The sequence below is a fragment of the Tricharina praecox genome (genome assembly GCF_024521635.1).
Source record: "Tricharina praecox strain CBS 144465 chromosome Unknown BZA05scaffold_16, whole genome shotgun sequence".
In the NCBI taxonomy this organism is placed as follows: Eukaryota; Fungi; Ascomycota; class Pezizomycetes; order Pezizales; family Pyronemataceae; genus Tricharina; species Tricharina praecox.
The window spans coordinates 715,834-738,582 of record NW_026250418.1 but is presented as its reverse complement, the minus strand read 5'-3'; the positions used below and the strand labels follow the sequence as shown (position 1 = coordinate 738,582).

Below are 22,749 nucleotides of genomic sequence, written 5' to 3'. Positions count from 1 at the left end.
AAGTCAACTCTACTCAGGGCCGCCCAAGCCGCCAACGACCAGGTCCCCGACAAAGATAGCCAGAGGCTTATTCACCGCCATGACCTCAGCAAGCTCATTCTTCCATCCGTCAATTAGGAGCTTTGCCTTGAAGCCGCCGCGCTTGCGAATGTTCCTGAGAACCAGGACACTGGTGAGAGGGATACCACAGGGCTCTCCCCTCTCATCGATGACGGTCTGGCAGCGGCGGATGATGACGCGCGCGTCCGGGTCCTCCATCATTTCGATCTCTTCCTTGCTGGCGACAGGACGCTTCTTGTCGTCAGGCATGTGCGTGCGGATGTGAGCGACGACCTTGCGGCGGTCTAACTCTCCGTGTGGGCCGAAGCGAGAGCATCCTGCCCATTTACAGGAGTATATGGGAGCAGCATTGTCCTCGGTGGCTGGCGGGAGATGCGCTGCAAGGATGTGCGCCCAGAGGTCACGCAAGGTGGGGAGTTGAGCGGTGCACCTGCTGACAGCGTTGCCTGGCGTGCTAAACCATTTGCAGGCGAGGTGGACGAGACCCTTGGTGCTCATCGGCGTTTCTCTGGCGCGGATGCCCTTGATGATGAACCTCTGTCCCTGCGCAGTAGGAAGAACCATGGCCGATGCTGTCTGGAATGCAACGGATACATTCTTGATGAACTCTGCGGCGGGCAGCAAAGGGTATCCGGCAGACACGTATTCGTTGAAACGTGACTGGTAAGCCTGCCACAGTGCTATCTGTGTAATGTCCGCCTCAGGATCTTCTTCGAAACAGCAACGCATCCTGGACTCTGATTAGTTATGGGAGACAGAAAGGGAGAAGTTGTATTACCACTGGGTAGCACGCTCAGGTTCGGCAAAGGCTAGTAGCTCCCTAACAATCGCATCTGGTAGGTGGGGAATATCATAAGATGGCGGCTGGCCCTTCTTGACCATCTTGATATAGACCAACTGTTCGCCTGTGATTCCTTGGAAGAGAAGTAGGCGCACGAGATGCCTGACCAGTTCGTATCCTTCCGGAAGATCTAGGAGCGCTTTGATATTGTCTTCGTGCAGCGTGTACTGGTAAAGGAAGTCGAGACAAGCCGACACAAGCTCCTCATCCTCGAGCATGAGAATGCTGGTGATACGGTGGATGGACATCGTCGGTATATCTGCCATTCTATTGTTGTAGTCATCACGGCTCATGATGAAGCGGCACATCGCCCGCATCGCGCCCAGCATAGTACCACGGTCGGATGACTCAAGGCCATGCGTGAGCACCTCGAGCAGCGGGTCGTTGGCGGAAAAGGGCAAGAATCCCGCCATGACTTCGGCCATATCCAGGAAGTAGCTCTTGACCTCGGCCAGACTGGCATGGCTCGGCAGAGTCAAGCCCTCTACCAAGATATCCTTCGGAGTATTCACCGTGGCGAACCGTCGGGCGTTGTCTACCTGCAAGGTCATGTTCCGGACCACAAGGCATGCGTCGTTGAGTCTCTCCAGCCGTTTGAGGAACACGGCATCGTCCACCCTATCATCCGTGACGTTGTCCTTGACGTACTGCAGCTCTTCCCTGATGATATCGAATAAGAGATCGCACAGGGACGGCCAGTGCACCGCGAGGAATTCATCCCCAGCTTCGAAGGAGACGCGGACCAGCGACTTCATCGAATGTTCGACATCGGACTCAAGTTCGGTCTTCAGACTCATCGTGATGCGGTGCATCAAGCTGCAACCCAAGTGACCAGCTGCAGCAAAAACGCTTAGATCTTGATTAGTCTGTGGAGTGGGAGGATACCTACCTCCGAGTCTGGGCCCAACCGGAATGGGTCCACCGTTGACTTCGGGAAACCTCCGTCTCCGAACAGCATACGATTCGGGCGCAGTCCTCGGCGTGAGCACCGGGCGCATTTCGGGTAGGGTGAGTTGGCTGGGTCTGAAGTCGGGAAAGAGGGAAGCATTTCCTCCATTCGAAACATGCGTAACTCCATTGGCGACCGGCTGCTGGTAGTGGTGCTGCTGCTGGTGGTGGTGAGGTTGCTGGTGATGTTGGAGATGGTGAGGCTGTTGCTGATGATGGTGCGCCTGTTGGGGATGGACATTTTGCTGGTGGAGATGTTGCTGCTGTTGCTGCTGTTGCGGGGTGTGTTGCTGCTGCGGGTGCTGCTGCTGTTGCTGTGGATGCGATTGGGATCTCACATTGGTCGCGCGCTGGGGGGTGGTGTCGGGAGCGAACCTCTGTCGCGGGGTGGGTTGCGCGCGCAGACCTAAATCACTGGTGTCAGATATCCACGCAGAATGGTTCGGGGGAAACATAGCGATATCGATAAATCCGGGCTGTCGGAAAAGTGACAGGAAGGGGAAGGGTGCAGAATGTTGTATCTTGTGTAGGGGTTTTGACATGGCGGTGCGGAAAAGAAATAAGGAACAAAGAAATGTGAAAAGCAAACGAACTCAGCAACGTACTTCTCTTCTCCGTCATGGGCGGCGGAGACTGAGAAATTCCATTCGCCTCCGGTTTGGGACTTCCAGCAGCTGCCATAAAGTCTGCAGCAGTTCTCGTCATGATGGCACCTCCAGCAGCAGATCGATCTTCTAGCCACTCCTTGGGAGGAGGATCTTTGTGGAAAAAGTTTGTAATCTCGTACGCACTGCGCGCTCGTCAGTCACTCCCTGCATAAACCTATTGAGCAGCGTGGGGGTACTAACGCGAGATACTTATAGTAGATTGTCTTCAGCAAGTAGCCTGCGTTCGAGTTATTGATCGGCGGCTTGTAAGTATTCGCGATGTCCCTCCAGGCACCTATCCAATACGCATCGCACTATTAGCAAACATCCAACAAACATCCCGCAAACCTGCCCCTCATCGCAGACTCCGTCCGTCGCGAGTATCCTCATCGTCGTCGCCGAGGACGACAGCGACCAGACCACCAACCACCGTCGATACCCCGAGCATTGCAACCGCCGCCGTAGACCACTCACCCTTCTTTTCGGTGACGATATCGTAACCACCCTGGCTTGTCACGGTGGCGTAGAGCTTATGGAGGTCCAGAAGTTTGCGACCAAGTTCGGGTTCGTGAACGAGCGTGGTGCTAGAGGAATTCGTTTCGTCAGTTTCAGCGCAAAACGAGCACTACCATCACACTCCCGGAGCTAAGAGAACAGTAGCGGGCGACAGCGGCGCGCGACAATGGCGACATCAACACCAAGAAGAGAATAGAGAAAACATACCCGCGGTTCTTGTGGTATTCCGCCAATTTTTCCATAAAGGCATCGTACTCCGGAGTGTGTTCGACCTCTGAAGTGACGACTCGATTCGCCCATGGACCCTTTCTCTTTGCCGGCGTTTGCAGCGCAGAGTCGGGCTGGTCCGAGGTAGTCGACATTGGCGAGGCGATGTGCAGATACGCGCGGAGTTTGGGAAGGAGACGCGACCGTCGGCGTGTGAAGGAGGGAGGGATGAAGGTGAAGGTGAAGGAGACGCGACTCGAAGTGCAGCTCAATCTCGTTCAGGGAAGGTCGGGAGTGGTGGGAGGGAGCGAGGATTGAACCGCAACGATCGCGCGATCACGGGGAAAAAGCGTGATAGGGGTTTTGGCGGGGGAGGAGGGCGATGAATACGTTACGAGGGCTTCGACGGTGGAGCTCGAGACGGAGGGTTGCGCGCGTTGATCGGCGGGCCGCATTCACACTTCTTGCGCTTCACCCGTTTCGAGATGGCTCCGTTGCTGTTTGAGCCGCTGAGGCTTGCACAGGTACCCTGTGTGCTAAGTAGGGCATGGGCGGTGTGGCGTACGGGGCACGTGACTGTACACCTGAGTGTACTCGTGACTGTACACGTGAGTGGCTACGCTAGCGGCGCTTATTCGGCCAGCTGCTGCCGGAACCCGTCGTATCTAGAAATACCAGTGTGGGGCGGTGACACCGGCACGTTTCGATGCCAACTCAAAATACTGCAAGAACATGGGCTACTTACATGCTTAAATCAGTTCCCGATACCGGTGAATAAGACGTCTCACGGTCTCCGCGAGCAGATATATACTGGCGCAAGTACGGACTAGGTACCCAAGTTTTATGTACGTTTATTTAGATACTCGGGCAGACAAGACGAAGGACAGCACGCAATGAGAAAGTAAAGCGTAGGTTGACTGGTAGTTACTGTCCTGTGATCTGCAAATCCGTAGATATATGTAGAGGCACGAACGGAGCCGTTTACTCTCAGAGACCAACGAGAAAACGGGCAGACCGAATATCTACATAGTGCCCCCAGAGTCCCCACACATTGGAAACAATTTGATGTGGCTTATGTTAGTGACAATCCGCTCGCTAGGATGACTAGGCGAGCCGCGAGCGGCGGGTTGCCAGTCTCAGGTGTGATCGCCGCACCTGGTCTAGATGGCGGTCTCACCCACCAGCGGACCGAGCCAGCTACGTTCAGTCTTAGTAACTGCGTGACTTTTCGGTTGGCTAGCTGAAGTGGGCCGGCTGCTTGTATGTATCAAGTACTGTGGTGACATAAATTTAGTTACCGACAGAGAGAGAGAGAGAGATCTTCCTGTTTTATTTCGCATGCAGCCTATCTAAACTATGGCGAACCAAAGAACTCCTTTTCCTGCCCGCCCTGGCCAGTCGAGGGGAAAGCCCCGGAGCGGCGGTACCGACCAGTCCGATGCGGCGCCAAAAATTTAGTTACCGCTTTGCTCGTCAAGCTTAAATGTATCGCTTCACAGAATGAGCGTAGGTGCAAACCAAAGTAGCAGGGAACCCACCGCTTTTACTCATACATATAAAGTCTGCTGGTGACGTGAACAGGCTGTGCGTAACATTCTATAGAGTACATTGGTGAGGGCGAGCCATGGTCTATGACCGCAACCCCAACGGCATCAACGACACCTACAGACGACAACACAACACCCCAACCTCGACAACAACCTTCCATACACATCCTCACCCCATCCTGCCATTGGAGCCGGATACCAAAACACCGGCTTGCAATGCCTTCTTTCCTATTTACCACCCTATTTTCGGTCCTCTGCACGGCCGCCTTGATACCACCAGCCCACAGCTTCGGCTTCGGCTTCTCGAAGCAACATTCGCGCTCCATTGCCCCCTCCATCGTCCCCGTCGACTTCAAATCCGATCCCCTCGCCGACTCCCTCGCCCGGTTCTCCTTTCCCTCCAACACGCACGACAATCCCGCCTATGCCTCGGTACTGGCGTATCTAAGTTCCCTTGAATCCAAGCCATCCTGTCACCGCACTGCAACAGCATCCTTGATATCCGACTGCAACAGCCTCTCCGAATCTTCCGACGATGCTGATCTCCGCTACCACTACGCGGCCCAACTAGCCGTCTGCGAGTTCGAAGCGACCGGTGTCCGGTATCCGGCTGAGTGCAAGGGACTGAGCGGGAAGGGCGGACACAAGAGGTGTATCAAGCGTCTCGAGGAACGGCCGCAGTGGTGGACGACACTCAGCAATAACATTCAGAATGCGATGATGGTGTGCGTGGCGGTGAGGCACGAGGTGGAGCAAGGTGAGCATGTTCGTCGTCGGAGATCAACTAGGAACATAAGCTGACAGAGATATCTGGGAGGAAAGACAGATTACTGGATCTGCATAGAAACATCACCAAGGTCCAAGAGCAGCTGTTCAAAGTCATGGACACTTCGTTGAACCAGGTACAGGGCTTGCGGGAGGAGCAGGTAGAGTTCGAAGGCGGCTGGAAGGGATTCTTGAGACATGTCACGCAGGACGTGGAGGACTTTCAGCAAAGAATCATGGATCGTCTGCGTGTGGGAGCGATGAATCTAGACGGGGCATTCTCAAAGTTGATGGAGAGGGTGGATGATGCGCAGGTGCAAAGCAAGAATGGGATACTGGAGTTGAATACGGTAACTTCGTCTTCTTTGCATCTCCCCGAACGAAGATTGATGATATCGGATAGGTTCTCCGGAAAGCCAATGAAGACAGTATCCTCTGGTCCGAGAAGACTCGAGAGGCATGGGAAAGCGCCGATCAGATGATCTCTCAGGCTTCTACGGAACAGCACCGCGGGTTGTCCAACGTCGTCCATACGATTGAAGAGGTTCGTCACCACTCATGCCGAAGCACTGTAGATGCTAACAACAGTTATCAGATCAATACTCTTCTAAAGGCTACAGCTGAGAAGTCGGTCCAATCACTCGATGAGACAGCAGAGTCTCTCTCGGTGGCGCTCACCAACGCTGTCGTAACCGCCAACGACCTCTCGGCCCTGTCAATACTCTATACCTCCCTTCTTTCCACGCATGAAGCTATGCTACGCACGCAAGAAGCAGCCGAATCCCGCCAACAAGAGTTGCTTACCACCATTGCCAAACTGGAACCGCGAATCAACGGGATGGCATCAACGTTGCTTCTCAGCGCGGAAAAGATCGAAAAGTCACTGGACGATGCGGAGACTAGATTGCAAAGCATGGGCGGTATGTGGAACAAGAACGCCGCAGCGTTGATCCTGATGGCACTGTCGGCGGCGCTCTGGTTCGGACGTGAGAACTGGAGGGGCGCACTGGGTATCGCCGGGTTGATGAGTGAGTATCCAATCTTCCCCTCTCGTTCGATGGCTGATGAATAGCAGCCAGTGCATACATGTGGTGGAGTGCCAATCCGCAGCTTCACCGATTACCCGGATGGGCCTCGAACTACGAATCCATCGGCCGGGATGTCAGCATCGCCAGGGCGATGGCGACAACCTCCATCCAGAGCACCCATCCCACCGCCATACTGTTGGTACTGCTACCAATCCTGGCGATTGTAGCGGCAGTATTTACGGTCTGGATGCGGCTCAGCACTCCATCTCGCCACCGCAACCGCGACGAAAAGCTGCCCGCTTGAGGAGTATTTTTTTTCCCTTTCCTTTGTCATTTTTTCTTTTGTTTGGACACTTGATTGATCTGTTTGTTGGACCGACATTGACATGACTTGCTTTGGGATGCTTTGGGATGCTTTGGGATTTGTTTGCTGCTATTTCTTCTGTTGATTTGTTTGGTGCTTGGGTGCGGGGAACGGATGCGATTTGATTTGAGCTGGCGGGACCAAGGTATCGACTGAAAAGGGGGTTTGCGGGGGATTGCATGTTGTTTTTTGTTTTTTTTGTTGTTTTGCTGGAGTTATTGGGATTGTGCGAATGATATTTCATGAATAGGCCTCTCGGACAGTATGGACTCTGGAGACGTGGTAATTACAGTGCGTCTTGTTGATGATTCTTACATCTGCCTATGACTTGGGCTCCTTGTACTTGGCCTCCATGATCTTGCGCTTCAGGTAGGGATTCCCGCCTCCACAGCCGGCAGCAAAAGACGTGTCACGTGAAATCGCCGAGTGACATCATGTGCTCCATCTATGATGCCAAAAACAAAAAACCGCCACCACCCCCGGCGGGTGGCTTGGAATTCCCAAGAGCTGAATACATAAGGCATTCATCCGATTTTGAACCGGTGACTTTCTCTCAGCTCCCCTCGTTGATTGCGTTGCCCTAGACCACTAGACCACGCGGGGTTTTTTCCGTGCTGGATACAGGAATTCGAGGGTTATAAAGTGCCGTGGGTGGGTGCCAGCGTCTTCTTCCAGAGCGTACATACATGCCCAGTGATTACAATATACTTCTTCTTCCTGCACCCATCGTGGTCCACGTCCATGCCCAAGCTTCTGCGAAGCTCGGTATTTGCGGCGAGATACTCGCGCCACGACCCTGTACGTAAGCAGCAGTGTTGGAACTTCGTAGAACCGGGTCGACGTATGCACCTCCGTGGCTTTCTTCGAAGTTCCATCTCCACTACCTCTACGATATAGTACAGCACAGCAACCACGCCTCCCGTAACACTCCACACAACACTCCATTCAACACCTCAACATCTCAGCCCTCGGCGCGGCATATTGTTCCCAACATTCACCATCTGCTACCGAAGTAGGTAATCATGGAGCCGGAAGCTTTGAACTCTGAAGTCACGCAGCAGACCTGAGTATTTCATGCTTCTACAGCTTTGAAGAGCAGCTCATTCGTCGACTACGACCCATACACTCTCGCGTGTCAAAGCCTCTTCTTCACGTGCTACATATTGGGAGGCACTGCCTATCTCCATTCTCACCAACCCTTTATTACGGTGCATTGGCAAATTATATCTCCATTCTCACCAACCCTTTACCCCACGCCCCTTTACACACGTACTCTTCAGATTGTTTCTTCGGAGGAAAGTTCAAAGTCCCCGACGACATTCGCTGGTGTTACAACCTATCGTGTGGTTCGTACCATCGTCACACACAACAGCGCGGATTTTCCAGTAGATAACTACCGCTGATAGATGGAAACTTCGGAGAGTTCATTTGCCGAAAGCCCCGATCCAGTCCAATCGAAATCTCACCAATCGACTGGCAAATTGCAATCTTGCAATCACCAATGGTGTTCACCGTCGAGAACACAGCCGAGCAGCGACACCTCCTGCTCTTATCCTCACGTGCGCTGGAGTTTCCTAGCCTCCAGCAGGTTTGCAGGTTGATGTGGATGGACTGTTCCCGTCGCCTTGGGGGAAGCGGGAGACCGCGAGCTGCACGTTCTGTCAACAAGAAGACGGAAGAAGTACTCGTATGTACCTAGGTAGGTACTCCATCACGAAGGAATGTGCGCTCACAGGCTACATACAGCTGTCTTTAGTGTTTACCTACTTTGGGCCCAGGAAGATAGTTGACTCGTCGCTTCGAACTCCTCGGTCTCGCTTTTGGAGCCCGTGGATTGGCCCGGAAGTTATCACGGCCCGTGGAATGGGCTCCCTGGATTTTCCCAACGCCAACACGGGGACGAGATTCTCATCGGACTGGCTACGAGAGGCTAAGAAGACTGCCGTGTTACGTCCAAAGATTTACCTACAAGAATGAGGTTTGACGCTGGCAGATAGGTACGAGTACAGACGGTATGTGAAGATGTAGCACGAGACTGGAGCAGGAAATTTCGAATGACGACCTGCGGCCCGTGTAGTTGAAGATGATTTCTGTATTCAGATGAAAGAGCACTGTAAAGCGGAGTGTGATTGAGGGGGGAGGGAGATGGTATCGGGCTCAAGATCCCAGGTTCTTTACCATGGATATGTTGACTTAAGCGCCACAATTCATGAGGATTCCTGGGCTGAGCAACCTGTTTAGGCGCCAGGCCTGTACTACTGTGATAAACATGACTCTGCAGCAGAAGTCTTTCAAATGGTATTGATATCTCACGCAAACAAGCCACTCGCCATCAATTTCTAATAAAGCAAACAAGCAAACAAGCAAACAAACGCCTTGGTATGTATGTCGTAGGTATTACCACCCAACTGGTAGTCCCGACCCGCCCTTCGCAACCTCACTTAAAAACCTCTCCCGCTCGATCTCCACCTTCGCCTTGACCTTCAGACCGGCAACAAGACTTCCGCCAGCCCAGACACCGAGGCTCTTGACGCCGCGCACGTGCATATCCGGCCTGTCGTCCTTCTCCTTCGCCAGCGGCTCCTCCTCCGACTCATCGTAGTTTTCTTTATCCTCGTCCTCCTCCGAAAGCGATGTTTTAGCGCGGGGCTTGGGCTGCGATGTGTTTAGCCCGCGGAGTCCAAGAACCCAGCCGCGTTCGTTTATTATATCCTGTAGGTCCCGCAGGACGCGGGTCTGTAGTCCGGGAATCCGGGAGCCGCCGCCAACGAAGACGATGCGCGGAACGCAGGCGGAGCGCACGTCCACGGTGCTGTAGAGGAGTGCGTGGTATAGCAATAGCGGCAGTGGGGTGTCGTTATCGTCCGTGAAGTCCGGTGTTACCGTGGGTGTGCTCGTGGGCGCAAAAAACGCCTTTTCGGCGGGTTTCGCGAGTTGCGAGAATGGGATTCGTAGCGTCCACCGGCCGAGCGGTATCGTCATCACCTTGTCTGCGCCCTGGGTTCCGTCCACAGAGGGTATGTAGCTCATGCGCTCCATTATCTCCTCCACCTCGGAGATGTCGGGTGGGTCGCTGCCTTCGCGCAGGAATGTGGTCAGGAAGGATAGCCATGCGTCGCGAAGGACTTTGGTCCCGCGGATGCTGCGTCCGTGCACGCCGATGCCTCGCCCCTCGATGGCGCGCAGGTCGTAGACGGGCGTCACCACCGTCTCCTCCCAGCCGATATCCACGATCAGCGCGCTTCTGAGCCCGGCCGCAACGGTCGCGAGTACCGGTGCCGACATCAGCGTGACCGCCGGTGGTTGGAAATGTACAAAGATCGTGGCTAGGATGGCGGTCAAGATTCGGGTTGGGAACAGCGGCGGCACGGGAAGGAGTATCCTCCGCGACTTGGAGTCCAGAAGCAAGTGTCTACATCCCCCCCAACCCCGTCAGCTCAGCCTCCTCCGATCGATCCATGACAAGCCAGGGAGCGATAATATACTTGTTATACGCGAGCCTCAGCCCGCGTTCCACGAGATCCTCCACCAACCCCAACTGTCGCCGGAGGCGCACGTCGACATCCTCACCCACCTCTCCATGCAGGGCAAAGTCGAGATCCCACACGCCCCTGCCACCCTGCCGTCGGCCCACAAACGCGGTCAGAACCTTCTCCCCCGACCGGCGCCACATGGTATCGTTCCAGGCGAGTTGGCATCGCGGCGCCGCCTCGCTCGAGAACCCTGCGCGCAGGATCCGCGACCCAATCTCGAGAATCAACGAGTCTTCGAGCGCGTGCAGCGAGCTCCCCGCTTGGTAGCGGTGCACTGCTGGGCCTCCCGAAACGCCGAACGACGGCGTGCGCAGCGTCGGCGGGAGACCGAGTCCGCGGTAGGATGTCGTGGTGGGGGTTTTCGGATCCATGTGTGTGCGACGCAGTGGTGGAAGTCCGGACTCCGAAGCACACGACTCGGCCAAAGTTGGAGCATCTAACCACCAGGTACCTTACTTAGCTTCAATGAGAGCACCTTGCTGCCAAGACACCCACAAACATTCAAAGCAAGCAAGGCCTCTGACTCTCTGGCGGAGGACGACCTGAGGTACGACGTCGAAATTGCGCTCGATCTGCTTTCCCGCCCGAAATACAGTACCCACAGGTGCGTGCGGGCAGCAGAAGCTGACAGCTAACCATAGCATCGGTAGCGAAGGAGATCATCTCCATGCCGTGATGTGTGCCGCGATCATATCGGCAATACTCGCTAAACCAAAAACCTGCGGACACCCTCAAGTCTCAATTGGCAGGACAGCCCCTGTTAGCTAACCTTGGCGTAGAGTGATATCCTATGTACTAGTAGTGCAAAAGGAGCGGGCCAGCCCTCGACCGAAGCGTGCTGAGCGAGTGGGCTATGAGGGTGGAAGGGTGGAAGGGTGTGGTCGATCCTTTCCACCACCGATTCGGACAACCAAACTCCTCATAATATTACAAGAGGACGAAAAACTCCCAAAAGCCCAAAAGTTGGACACTCGGAATATCACACAGCTAATCATGCACTTGGCGAATAACGAGCCTCAAATCATCAGCATTCACCCTTCATTATGCCATGCTCCCAATCGATGCATTATGTACAGCTCTATTTCATGTACATCAATCCCCTTAAGCACCCTTGCTTCCTCCACTTGGCTTCTTGTCTCCTCCCTTAACCACGCGGTCGTCGCGGGTCTGGTGCGATACCTCCGGGGTAGCACCAGAGAACTCGAGTGGGTTCTCCATTCCGTACGATGGTGATCCTTCCTACAAGCCACAGATATGTCAGATCACCGGTATAGAGGAGATATGGAGTGTACGAAAACAAAATCTAGTTATGCCTACGGCCGGCAGGCATCTATCAGACGGAAAGAAACCCAAACAAATCAATCCCGAAGAGAGAATCCCGGACAAAAACACCATGTATCAACCCGCAATTCATCATCTATCCCAGAGAGATACCAGCAGAATGCCATCATCTCCCATTGAAATCAAATCGACGGCGCAGCTGGGCGATCACAGCCAAAAACCATACAAAAAGATTTGCACTGGCACCTCCGTATGCTGACCATCCGCGCCCACCGCAGCCGCACAACACAGGGTAGACGCAGTAGTAGTAGAAGGAGATTCAGAACGCACCTCCCGACCGACATCACCCTTCTCCTCAACCGGATTCGAATTGGGGTTGAACGCAGCGTCTTCGTGCGCAATCTGGTCGTTCGTGCCGGATCGGGTCGACTCTTTCGATGTGGGCTTGAGCTCGTCTTTCGACGGAACGTCGCCGCTGGTGTTGGCTTTGTGGCTCTTGTAACGGGTTGCGGTGATGGAGGTAGTCGCGACGGTGGGTCGGACCAGCCGGGGGAAGAGGCGGACGAGAGGGAGTGACATCGTTGCTTTTGTGGCGGCTGGTGGCAGTGGTTGGTAGTGATTATCGGTGGAGGTGTTGACGATGTTGTTTGGTAGGAAAGGTGTGTATCGAAGTGAGTTGTGGATTTGTGTCAGGTGCAGGAAAATATGTAGAGTCTGGCTACAGCTGCTGGCCAGAGAAACAAGAAGGGTGTACTTGGGACTTCGAGACCGTCGAATGGATGACGTCTGATGTAATGACATCATCATGAACTATTCGCTGATAATCCTTGTCGTTCACAGACGATCACCCGAAAACGGCGAGCCAACCTCTGGGCCGGGAAACCGGTCAAAAGAAGCGCAAGTGGTGGATCGGACAGCTAATGGCGGACGAGAAAAGGGGTGAGCTATCTGAACACTGCTTGGAGCCTTGGATGACCACCAGGGCGGCGTGGCTGTGGAAAACGCCGACGAGTTCCTAGAACGGCTAGAGAGAGGCGGCAACGGATGTGGCTTTCGAGGCAAGCGAGTTGGGAGCTGGGCGGCGGGTTCGATTTCTTTTCATCCCGTCGTTGTTGTGTACTTTCATAGTATTTCTTTCCATCCCTCTTTAATGGGTACCAGGCGGAGGGAAGGAGAAGCGATCGATTCCTCGAGCTGGTTATTCCCTACAGGTCCGGGGCGTGTGTACATTTGTTGCACCGCAAAGTATGCCTGACCAGGAGGCGGTCGTGCGTCTACACAACCACACGACTCACTATCTCGATTAGGTTGTCTGGTTGCAGCTGCGCTGGTAGCAGTCACGGTTGCTACCATGACAGTCGCCAACGCCGCCTCTGACCCACGGAACTTCAAACATCCTCGGTGCCAATACCAGAAAATGAGCAACAGCACTTCTGATACACAGGTTATGGGGCTGAGACTCGAGTCACAAACAGGCAGTCATGTTGCAGACGGACCACCGGCGGATACTGACTACTACACCGAGGGCGGCGATGGACTCTACTACTACACTGCCAAATATTTAGAAAGCTTCGGAAGAAGGGACGTGGGAATGTGCACCGCTAGATACATAATGGTAGAGAGCCCGTTACCACTAAGTTACACAAGTTGCTCTGCGGAAGAGTCCACTCGCCGAATGCTTTTGATATCACTCGATACCAACCTTTGGGCATCGGTCCAGATTGGGCGAACTTAGTGAAGTGCAACAAACTTACAAGCGCCGGACATGTACGGGATAGACTGCAGACAGGATATCTACCTGGACAACGTCTCATCAGACTCCAGGTACCATGTAATTACTTGCGAGCAACAAAGAAACAAAAACAAAAATTGGACTCGGAAGGCGCAAATTCGCCGATCTCGCTACAGTCCCAGCAGAAGCCTGCGTCTCGGTGCGGTACATGGCGGCTGAGGATTAGAGATTGGGTTTGCATGTGCGAAGCTGTAGCGAGGTGAGCGCCGGGACTCGGGTGGCCTCACAGCGTCACTCGCGTAACGGATGAGTAAATGCCATATCCTTACATCACTCGCACCCATCGTGAAATAAACTGGTATTTTCCCTCTCACTCGAACTATCCATCCACCATTCTAAGTCTCTAGATAACAGATCTAAGACGACACAATCATGTCGTTAGCGGTATTATCAGATGTGCATTGAACCCACTAGCAAATAAAGGTGTAGCCCTAACTCTCGCGAAAAGACGCATAAGACAGGAGCTTTCTTCTCACCCCTCCTCCTCCTCTTCTCCTACTCCCACACATCTCACTTCTTCCTTTGACCCCTCTTCCTCGCCCTTTCTTACAAGAACATAATTTTTCTTCCCTCACCTTTTCTCCTACCACTTTTCTCCTCCCATCTTCCTTCCACCTTTCTCCTTCTGCATTTTCCTTCCACCTTCCTTCGGCCTTTTTCCTTCCACTTTTCTCGTTTTGCTTTTCTGCTTCCACCTTTCTACCTTCCACCTTTCTACCTTCCACCTGGCGGACGAGAGTGGCAACAGCAGGTTAACATCGGCTGAAGCAGGTCAGCATCTCGGCGGACGACAGTGACAACAGCAGGTTAGCAATCGGTTTCGACAGAAGGTCAGCATCTCGGCGGAAGCAGATCAGTAATTCGGCGGACGACAAGGGCAACAGCAGGTCAGCGGTCGGTTGGACGGCAGGTTAACATATCAGCGGAAGCAGGTTAATATATCGGCGGACGACTCGGGCAACAGCAGGTCAGCAATCGGTTCGACAGCAGGTCAGCATCTCGGCGGAAGCAGGTCAGTATCTCGGCGGAAGCAGCAGCAACCCTCCTTCCCGATTTGCAGCAATGTGATGTTGTTCATCAGGGTATGAAGATCAAATGTGCACCCGCCCGCCACGCCATGGCTATCAATGCTTTGTTTGTGGCGGGTGCGAAGCCGATGCAGACATGTGGGCATTTTGGGGACCATTATTGGAAATTTCTGGCCAGCAACTTCGGCTCAGAACCGCGGCGAAGCATTTCCCTGATCATGGCCGATGAAGTCGGAGGCGGCATTAGGGGGCAACTGTCGGGCAAGAGTCGGGAAGACGGTTTGTCGGAAGTGCTGGACCGAAGCATCACGAGCAAACGGGACAGATGGGATAGACAAGGGATCAATCTTTCCACCGGTAGAGATACTACTGCTTCCGGGACGAGCGTGGAACGCAGCCGCATCCGTAAGTTGCTGCGGTCCGAATCCTGGAGACGCCTGCATTGGGAATACCATTTCTGGGCCAGGAACGTATCGGAGAGACTCACGGAAACTACCAGTTGGCCGGGAACAACGGTCTTAGTATCGGATGTCCGTGCTACAGTGAAATGGAAATGCAGGAAAGTATATGGTTGCTGGAAGCCGGCCGGCCGACCACTCGATTTATGGGCACCAGCAGGTAGAGGAGCAGCACAATAAAACCCAACTTTTCAAATAGTCTAGAGCAATGTATATAGATAGAGCAAAGTACAGTATCCACCAATCTCGTGTCCATCGTCAATCGAAATGTCGTATCAGTAGTAAATCGTAATGTCTCTTCAAAGCAAATCATCCTCGTCTATTCCAATCAATCCCCGAATCCGTACCTGTACGACCCAAACTAAAAACAATCAAAGAAGGAAAGAAAGAAAAAGAATAAGAAAAAGAAAGCATATCACATGAACTTTTATCGTCCACTCCGTACCAAACTACACCGGCTCCGAATCATTCCACTCACTCGAAACCGCCGCCAGCACCAACATTCTTTCCACAAAGTCAGGATTCTGGCAGACTCTGGCGATAGCTTGAAACATCCGCAAGAAGCCTGGATCGATAAGGGAACTCGAGATCAGAAGCTCCATTGTCATGTTCTGCTCCGGTTCCGAGATATTTGCGAAGTCCAACCGTCGTGCCACGTCTTGAAAGATTGTCGAGATATTCATCAGGGTATGGAGCCTAGGATCCAGCGATTCTACGCCAACCAGAGGGCCAAGAGGCTGGCCTTCCATAATCTCCGAAATCGCTGGTATATTGGCGCCCGAGGGAATGGATTGCGTAGCGGATACGCCTTGGTCTTGTGGGAGCGTCTCAAGCTGTATAGTCGGAGATACCGAATCTTCTCCATCTCTCAAGGGAGTAGGGGGCTCAGTAGCGGGAAATTCGGAAATTCGCTTCTTCTGGGGCGTGTTTGACTGTAGATCTTCATCTGGCGGGGGCCCTCGTTTCTTGTTCTCCCGTGGAGAATTAACGGTAGAAAGCGGGTTCCCTATCGGATCCGAGGCAAAACTGGGCTTTTCCTGAGGGTGGACCGGAGCAGAGGAGCTGTGATTGTGCTCGTGCGCTAGCGACTTTTCTTCTGGCCCTGTAGTTGGAGTCTCATCCTGAGGCTTGTCGTTATGAACCAAGTTCTCCACCGCCGTATTCGACTTAGGTTTTGCAAGAGGTCTCGACGGCGGGAGAGTCTTGTTGCTGGTTGTCCCTCCACAATCCACAGAGTTTTTCTCGATCACATCACCCTCAACCTGCTTCTCCGCAGCTTTTGCCTTCGGCTTTGGTCTCGCCCTCGGCTTCGTCGGTTTCTTCGCTTCTTTGACGGTGACTGCAAGTATATTTTCCTTCTCCCCTCCGTCCCGATCTTCAGCCTTGTCATCAACTATCCCTGTTTCCGCATTCATGCCTTCCGCCTCCACAACTTTTGCTTTCGGCTTTGGTTTGGCCCTCGACTTCGTCGGTTTCTTCACTTCTTCGACGATTACTGCAACTTCTTTCTCCTTCTCCCCAGCATCCCCATCTTTAGCCTTCGTACTAACTATCCCGGTGACCAAGTTTATGCCCTCCGCTTCAGCCTTGTCACCCACTACCCATTGGAAAACGTTTAGGCCTTCCGCCTCCACAACTTTCGCTTTCGGCTTTGGTCTGGCTCTCGGCTTTGCTTGCTTCTTCGCTGTACTGCTGACGGCCGCTTCTTTATCGTCCGTTTTTTTGTCTCCATTGTTGTCTTTCTCCGTCGACATCCCCTTGCCCTTCGACTTAGCTCTAGGCTTCGCCGGCGCACGCTTCTTTCTGGGGGGCGTAACTTCAGGCGTCAACAACCTCTGAGGTCTAGGCACGATCGTGGGCTTTTCGAGGGGTGGGAGTGCAAGAAGCTCGTGCATATCCACAGTCTCCATCTTGCGTTGGGAGAAAGAGATTGGCAAACGCGGAGGCGGGACTCCATCGTCGTCTAGAGATGAAGTGGCATGGAACGGAGAATGCAGCTGGGGCTGAGGCTGGTATGCGTGCTGGGTAATGTGGGACGTTTGAGAAGAAAATGTTTGTCGGCATTCGGATTGATACGGCTGAGCTAAGCCAGAGGAACTTGTGCGCGGGGGTAGAAACTGCATGCGAGTGCTCTGGGATGAGTCCTGCATTCCGAAATGGTGCTGGCCGTCAGAGTGCTCGAGTGCATGATTCTGCAGGGTGTGCATCTGGTTCTGCTGCTTCTGGGATTGAGTTTTCTCAGGCAACTGGTATGGGTGTTCGGAAACTTGCTGGTGCTGGTAAGAGCGATCTGAGATCTGTTGCACCGGTGAAAATACTGGATCCATACCCACGGGCTGCTGTGGATGCTGGGAGGAGGGGAGTCCTTCCTGGCGAGGGATTGGCTGATTCGGCGGGAGATTATGTTGCTGATTCGGCGGGAGATTATGTTGCTGATGTGGCTGCTGAGAGGAGGGGAGTCCTTCCTGGTAAGAGTGGCGAGGATTGTGACGAGAGATTGTATGATTCGACTGGAAATATTGCTGATGCGGCTGCTGAGAGGAGAGGAGTCCTTCGTGGTGAGAGATTGGCTGATTCGACTGGAAATATTGCTGATGCGGCCCCTGAGAGGAGAGGAGTCCTTCCTGGTGAGAGATTGGCCGATTCGACTGGAGATTCTGTTGCTGATGCGGCTGCTGGAAAGTCCCAGGAGGATGATCGTACGTCGAGACGGATGTTTGGGCTTGCCTCACTACCTGTTGGCCCTGTGCAGTCGATTCGATTTGCGTCTCCCCACCCATTGCCCGTTGCTGCTCCATCGCAGCATGATTCCACTTTTCCACGCCAAACTGCGTCCGAGCTCTTCCCATCTGCTGCTGGCCCATCCATGAAGACTGGCTGGAGACGCTACCCATCTGCATGGCCGTAGCATCCTTCCTGACCTCCACCCCCCATCCCTCCAAATACCGCACAACACTCTCATAGTCCTCCACGCGTTGAAACCTCAGTTGCAGTCTCTTCAGTCCTCCCGCATACTTCACAGCGAGCACGGGCAAGCGTCCAACGACAAAACAATCGTTCGAATGCTTCACATCAGCGATAACATCAATCTCGGCGAGTAGTTCGACCGCCCATACGATCTTGAGATGGCAGACAGCTGGATCGCACACGACGTAGAGGCCGTTGCGGCGCGGATATATGAGCCAAGCGCCATCGGTTGAAGGAGATGCATATGTGTATCTCGCGAGAGAGTAAGACGTGGGAAGCGTGGATGATGCGCTGGAGGGAGCCATGGCGGGGGTGCGGGATGCAATGTCTGGAGAGAAGGTGCTGGGGTCGGTTTTGCGAGCCGATGGGTTGTGATCTGGTTGCGACCTGTACTAACCATATCAGGTATTCACTGGAATCACTGCTGCGCTATTGTATCACCCTGGGAGGCAACCATGGCGGCGCCAACTGACTCGAGTCCTGCAAGTCCGATGAAAAATACCACTTGCTTGGCTGGATAGCTGAAGTGAATCCCGCTCGAGCTGTCGCCATGGCCATCCTTATTTTACTCTCGATAACTGCGGTTCAACGAAATCTCACATCCTCTGGAAAGTGTCCCATGGTTACCTACCATTGCTGTATTCGGACGGACAGACGTTGAAAGGTTGACACCTACAGCTACTCTTCCTGCCGCCTAACCCTTCTCCGCGATATGACAACCCGTGGTTGGCGGGCCTCACCCTTTCCGAAAAACACGATGATAATGCTTATTTGAATTCAGATTCTGAGGAGTTCTCACGGACCGAGGTGAAGGAGTTATTTTGGCTGAAGATGTGCAAAACCCCGATGAGTAACCCTCGGTATGTAGTTGACCACCATCATCGGGTTGAGGTCGTATAATGGGTTTAGACTCCCGATCGATACCGCAACGTTCATAATCATAGTAATAGCATTTGTCTTTTGCAGCCTCCAACTAAGTAGCCGCAATCTCCCCTTTTTGGTGAAGACCATCCACTCCACCAGCGCTTCTCTTAGCAGTCGATGTTGATTCGCCCGCTACCCTCCATGCGTTTCGGTTCTTCCGCAATGACTATCATCTCGAAACCGACCGTTCTCCTCCTCGCGATGTCCTCACTAGCACTAGCGGTTCCTCGAGCCGAGCTCGAAGATCGTGAGAGCGCGTGTGGTGATGCCCACCTCATCGTTGCTCGTGGCTCTATCGAACCCCCAGGCGAGGGAATCATCATCACCGTCGCGGCGACGATTGCGGTCACTTCCCACCAGAACATCACCCAGGAAGCGATTGATTATCCCGCCCTTTTGGACCCGTACGACCTCTCTGTGACGAATGGAACTGCCGCGGTGAAGAGGCAGGTTGCCGCGTTTGCTCAACGGTGCCCACAGACGGAGATTGTGCTCATAGGGTACTCCCAGGGCGCTCAGATCATCGGTGAGCTTGAGATAGCCAACACCTCGAAAGGTGGAACATCATTTCTAACTGGAATAAAAACAGGCGATGCCATGTGCGGCGGAGGTGGTGGCCAGTTCGGCGAGAAGACGCCTCCCTTGGACACGCCTCTACGTAATAGAGGTATGATATGTCGATAACTCCGTCCAGTCATCCTCCCACTAACGCTACACAGTCGTCGCGGTCCTTCAAATGGGCGACCCCCGCTACACCTTCGGTGAATCCTATCACGTCGGCACCGCCATCAACCAGGGACTGTTCCCTCGCCTCAGTGATCAATCGTGTGAGCCTCAGGCCTTAAAGTTCCGCTCGTATTGCGATTCAGGCGATCCATTCTGTGACTCCGGACACGACCTTCTGGTGCATCTGACCTATCCGGCGGTCTATGGATCTGATGCCGCCCGGTGGGTCGTCGACAAGATTGGTGGTTAAACGCTCTGTGGATGGCATTACTCTCTTGGGCGAGACACGAGCGTGGTAAAATTAAGGGAAAAGGAGGGAGCGATGAGCGGGTTAAATTTTCTTATTTATGTTGGCCGGTCGACCGGTCTGATTTGTACTTAATTCGGAAAAGCTGATTTGTACTCTTTTATGTGGTCACGTGCTTAAAGGTTAACCCTCGTGTCGACCGACATTCTGTTGGCCTTGGACGGGTGATTAGGCTTTCCTCACAGTAGTAGAGCTACAGAACGGGGCCAAGTATTTTTCAGTTAATCCTAAAGTCCGAAATCTGATGCCCAAATCTGAACAAATCCGCACCAGCTGATCAGGGATCGTTCGCGGCTCTTCATAGGTGATGGCGCGCCAGTAGCGCTTACCAGACGTCGTTGGCGCTTATAGTGTCAACGTCGTTCAACATTTTCGATCTCCCTGCCGGACGGACAAGCCTCTGATAAAGTACCCGAAATTCAGGTCCCGTACACAGCTGTGGAAAATGAAACCCTTGGTGCTAACGAAGGCTCTACGGTTCCAGATGTATTTCTGGCAAAGAAGCCGGGCCTGACTGAGGAACGTTCTAGTCATATCGGTATGGCTGCTGGAACTTGATGGAAGATGGAGATCTCAGACTCTAGAAAACTTTCATCACTGATTTATATCGATTTCCATCCAATGTACTAGTATATGTAGTCGACTACCGTCCGTTTAGTCTTACCAGCCGCGCAAACTGCCCAGTCCAGTACAAGCCTCAAGACGGACGCACCTCTCAGTCCAGTCCGAGTAATGACGAAAATCATCGGAGGCACTGTCATAATGTACCTACTACTCTTCCATCCGAAAATCTACCCTGAGCGCGAGGGACCACCGCGAATCGTGATTAGCGGTCGGTGGGTGTCCGGAGACCCTCGCGATGGAGATTTGGTGATGTCAACTCCAGGATGAATCACGCAGTTGCCGCAATCGTGGAGCCGCAGCCGCAACTAGCGATTCAAGCTTGCACTGGGAATATATGGCTGTTGTTATTTACGCTGGGCAGTCTCACGAGTCACTAGCGGCGAAATTTTGAAGCGCCACTTATAAATAATTGACTCCCTTCCTCCTCCTCCTCCTCTTCCTCCTCTTCTTCCTCCTCCTCGTCCTCGACATCCTCGACATCCTCTACATCTTCCACATCATCCTCTTCCTCTAGTTTTTCTACACAATTCCATCTTCCTACATCACAACCTCCTGCGACAGCAATTAAGATTTCACATTTCCACGCCCGCACTCACAGTTGTTACTACATACGGCAACCATGCGCAGCATCGATGCCCTCCCCGTGGAAATAATCCACAGCATCCTCAAGAGCTGCGACAGCTTCAAAGACGCAATTGCGCTCGCCTCCTCCAACAAGTTCATGGGGGCCGTTTTCAACAGCAACAAGGCGCGAATTTTCCGAGCGGTCCTGAAGGCCGACCCGATCCTCCGAGGAAGAGGAAGAACTATGGAGCACTACGAGTGTGCTCTCAGGGTTTATGTTGCCCAGCAAAAGGGAGAGAGAGTGAGAGCATCGATTTATTCCGGATGCGGCCATACTAGTCTATGGCAAGAGAGAGAGAGACAGAGAGAGATCTGTAGAAGTAAGCGAGAAGTGGAAATGGATTACGGTAAGTAACTTGTTGCGAGTGAGGACATGTGAGCCGTTCCTAATCTTGAATTTAGGGTGGGAGGAGAAGAGCGAGAACGAGTACGAATCGGATCTCAAGAAAGCACCGGATCCCGAATACGAAGTAGTTGGTAAGCCGTTGCCGTCCGAGTGCAAATTTACGAGTTTGGTTCTAACTATTTCTTAGACGAAGAACTCGATTACAAGGAGGTCGACAGGATGCTCCGCGATGGAGGCCTCACGGCCGTCAAATCCATCGTTAAGCTCGCCAAGATTGTGAACCGCACCGCCGCTGCCGTCTATGACGACTTAATGCCCACCGAGGCACTTGGCCTCGGCCAGTCACGCATCACCATGTACACCGACTTCGCCATGACGGTCCTCCGCGGAGGCCTCTGGGACATCTGGGTCATGCATGCAGAGGGAGGAGAGCTCACGGAGTGGCTATCGTTCGAGGGGAAGCGCCGCCTGGCCGATCACCACAAGAACGCCTTCATCGGAATCCGCACCTGTTCCTACTTCGGCAAGACCCGATGGTTGAAACTCGGGTTTCCGGATTCCCGAGAGCTGCTCCCGGCTGAGCAGAGGGTGGCTAGGTGGGAAAAGAACAAAGTCATGCCCAGAGCGTTTCTGCTCAAGGCATGCTGTGAGCTTCAAGGGAAGTGGGAAGACTTTCAGATCGAGCACTCGCGCTCGGCCAAGCTGTTCCCCTGCCTCCTAGGCGGGGTTGAGGAAGAGCTCAGGATGCTGAGAGGAATGGTTTCCGAGCTTTCCAGCTCCGGAAAGGCCCTTCGGGCCAGAGTACGGACGCTGAAACGCTCGGAGGAGACCCTCAAGGTTCGACTGACGGCGGCGTATAAGATCTTCGCCCGCATGATCAGGAAGGACGGAGAGAAGAAGAGGATTGATTGAGGGGGAGGTGGGGCGATAATTTTTGTTTTTTCACATTTTTAGTGAGGGGAATGAGGACGGGATCCAGAAATGATACCCAATTCTTACTCGGATGATTTATGCGCCGTCCAGGCCAAGTATTATGTTTTAGATAGCAAAATAACTTTATTCGTGATTCGCCCCTTCACCGTTCAAGAGCGCTCCCGACGACTTGACGTCACTTAAGTCCGCCAGGCCCCGCAGACCCCAGCCAGCCGCAGATTACCTGCTGTGTAACCACCATATCACGTACACTAGTGACTCACGTCATCCCTCCACGTCTCCC

At 53.5% G+C, this 22,749-nt stretch overlaps 7 protein-coding genes across 7 annotated transcripts; 4 read left to right on the top strand and 3 right to left on the bottom strand.

Annotated features, from left to right (window-relative positions):
* Window positions 1-9: 9 nt before the first annotated feature.
* Window positions 10-2,090, bottom strand: BZA05DRAFT_426116 (uncharacterized protein; the record flags this gene model as incomplete). Its single annotated transcript, XM_051485993.1, has 3 exons — window positions 10-790; window positions 839-1,736; window positions 1,862-2,090. 3 exons carry the CDS (start codon window positions 2,088-2,090, stop codon window positions 10-12), a joined length of 1,908 nt encoding a protein of 635 aa, XP_051338530.1.
* A 2,892-nt stretch (window positions 2,091-4,982) lies between these two features.
* On the top strand, window positions 4,983-7,200 carry BZA05DRAFT_437081 (Tht1-like nuclear fusion protein-domain-containing protein; the record flags this gene model as incomplete). The annotated part of the gene is made up of 5 exons (XM_051486439.1): window positions 4,983-5,523; window positions 5,589-5,881; window positions 5,935-6,075; window positions 6,127-6,559; window positions 6,607-7,200. 5 exons carry the CDS (start codon window positions 4,983-4,985, stop codon window positions 6,861-6,863), a joined length of 1,665 nt encoding a protein of 554 aa, XP_051338529.1. The 3' UTR covers window positions 6,864-7,200.
* Window positions 7,201-9,184: 1,984 nt separating this feature from the next.
* On the bottom strand, window positions 9,185-11,384 carry BZA05DRAFT_401829 (uncharacterized protein). The gene is made up of 3 exons (XM_051484034.1): window positions 10,956-11,384; window positions 10,409-10,892; window positions 9,185-10,335 (listed from the first exon to the last, which is right to left on the bottom strand). The coding sequence occupies exons 1-3, from the start codon at window positions 11,098-11,100 to the stop codon at window positions 9,321-9,323; spliced, it is 1,644 nt and encodes a 547-aa protein (XP_051338528.1). The 5' UTR covers window positions 11,101-11,384; the 3' UTR covers window positions 9,185-9,320.
* Window positions 11,379-12,503, bottom strand: BZA05DRAFT_401825 (uncharacterized protein). Its single transcript, XM_051484033.1, has 2 exons — window positions 12,068-12,503; window positions 11,379-11,695 (listed from the first exon to the last, which is right to left on the bottom strand). Exons 1-2 carry the CDS (start codon window positions 12,314-12,316, stop codon window positions 11,558-11,560), a joined length of 387 nt encoding a protein of 128 aa, XP_051338527.1. The 5' UTR covers window positions 12,317-12,503; the 3' UTR covers window positions 11,379-11,557.
* Window positions 12,504-16,078: 3,575 nt separating this feature from the next.
* On the top strand, window positions 16,079-17,075 carry BZA05DRAFT_401822 (uncharacterized protein). Its single transcript, XM_051484032.1, has 2 exons — window positions 16,079-16,727; window positions 16,790-17,075. The coding sequence occupies exons 1-2, from the start codon at window positions 16,429-16,431 to the stop codon at window positions 16,980-16,982; spliced, it is 492 nt and encodes a 163-aa protein (XP_051338526.1). The 5' UTR covers window positions 16,079-16,428; the 3' UTR covers window positions 16,983-17,075.
* A 1,993-nt stretch (window positions 17,076-19,068) lies between these two features.
* BZA05DRAFT_446034 (acetylxylan esterase precursor) lies at window positions 19,069-19,882 on the top strand (the record flags this gene model as incomplete). The annotated part of the gene is made up of 3 exons (XM_051487044.1): window positions 19,069-19,432; window positions 19,496-19,573; window positions 19,626-19,882. The coding sequence occupies 3 exons, from the start codon at window positions 19,069-19,071 to the stop codon at window positions 19,880-19,882; spliced, it is 699 nt and encodes a 232-aa protein (XP_051338525.1).
* A 1,792-nt stretch (window positions 19,883-21,674) lies between these two features.
* Window positions 21,675-22,580, top strand: BZA05DRAFT_401820 (uncharacterized protein; the record flags this gene model as incomplete). The annotated part of the gene is made up of 1 exon (XM_051484031.1): window positions 21,675-22,580. A coding segment is annotated over exon 1 (689 nt), but the record flags the coding sequence as incomplete, so codon positions are not given.
* Between the last annotated feature and the right edge of the window lie 169 nt (window positions 22,581-22,749).

Bases quoted from the DNA above. Each gene is read 5' to 3' on its own strand.
- BZA05DRAFT_401825 (XM_051484033.1), bottom strand. From the start codon at position 12,316: ATGTCACTCCCTCTCGTCCGCCTCTTCCCCCGGCTGGTCCGACCCACC. The intron at 11,696-12,067 runs GTGCGTTCTGAA...TGTGGCTTGTAG, and splicing joins AGGGTGATGTCGGTCGGGAG to GAAGGATCACCATCGTACGG.
- BZA05DRAFT_401829 (XM_051484034.1), bottom strand. From the start codon at position 11,100: ATGCTATGGTTAGCTGTCAGCTTCTGCTGCCCGCACGCACCTGTGGGT. The intron at 10,893-10,955 runs GTTTGTGGGTGT...CCTGGTGGTTAG, and splicing joins AGGCCTTGCTTGCTTTGAAT to ATGCTCCAACTTTGGCCGAG. The intron at 10,336-10,408 runs GTATATTATCGC...GGGGGGATGTAG, and splicing joins CTGAGGCTCGCGTATAACAA to ACACTTGCTTCTGGACTCCA.
- BZA05DRAFT_401822 (XM_051484032.1), top strand. From the start codon at position 16,429: ATGCCTTCCGCCTCCACAACTTTTGCTTTCGGCTTTGGTTTGGCCCTC. The intron at 16,728-16,789 runs GTCCGTTTTTTT...CCTTCGACTTAG, and splicing joins CTGACGGCCGCTTCTTTATC to CTCTAGGCTTCGCCGGCGCA.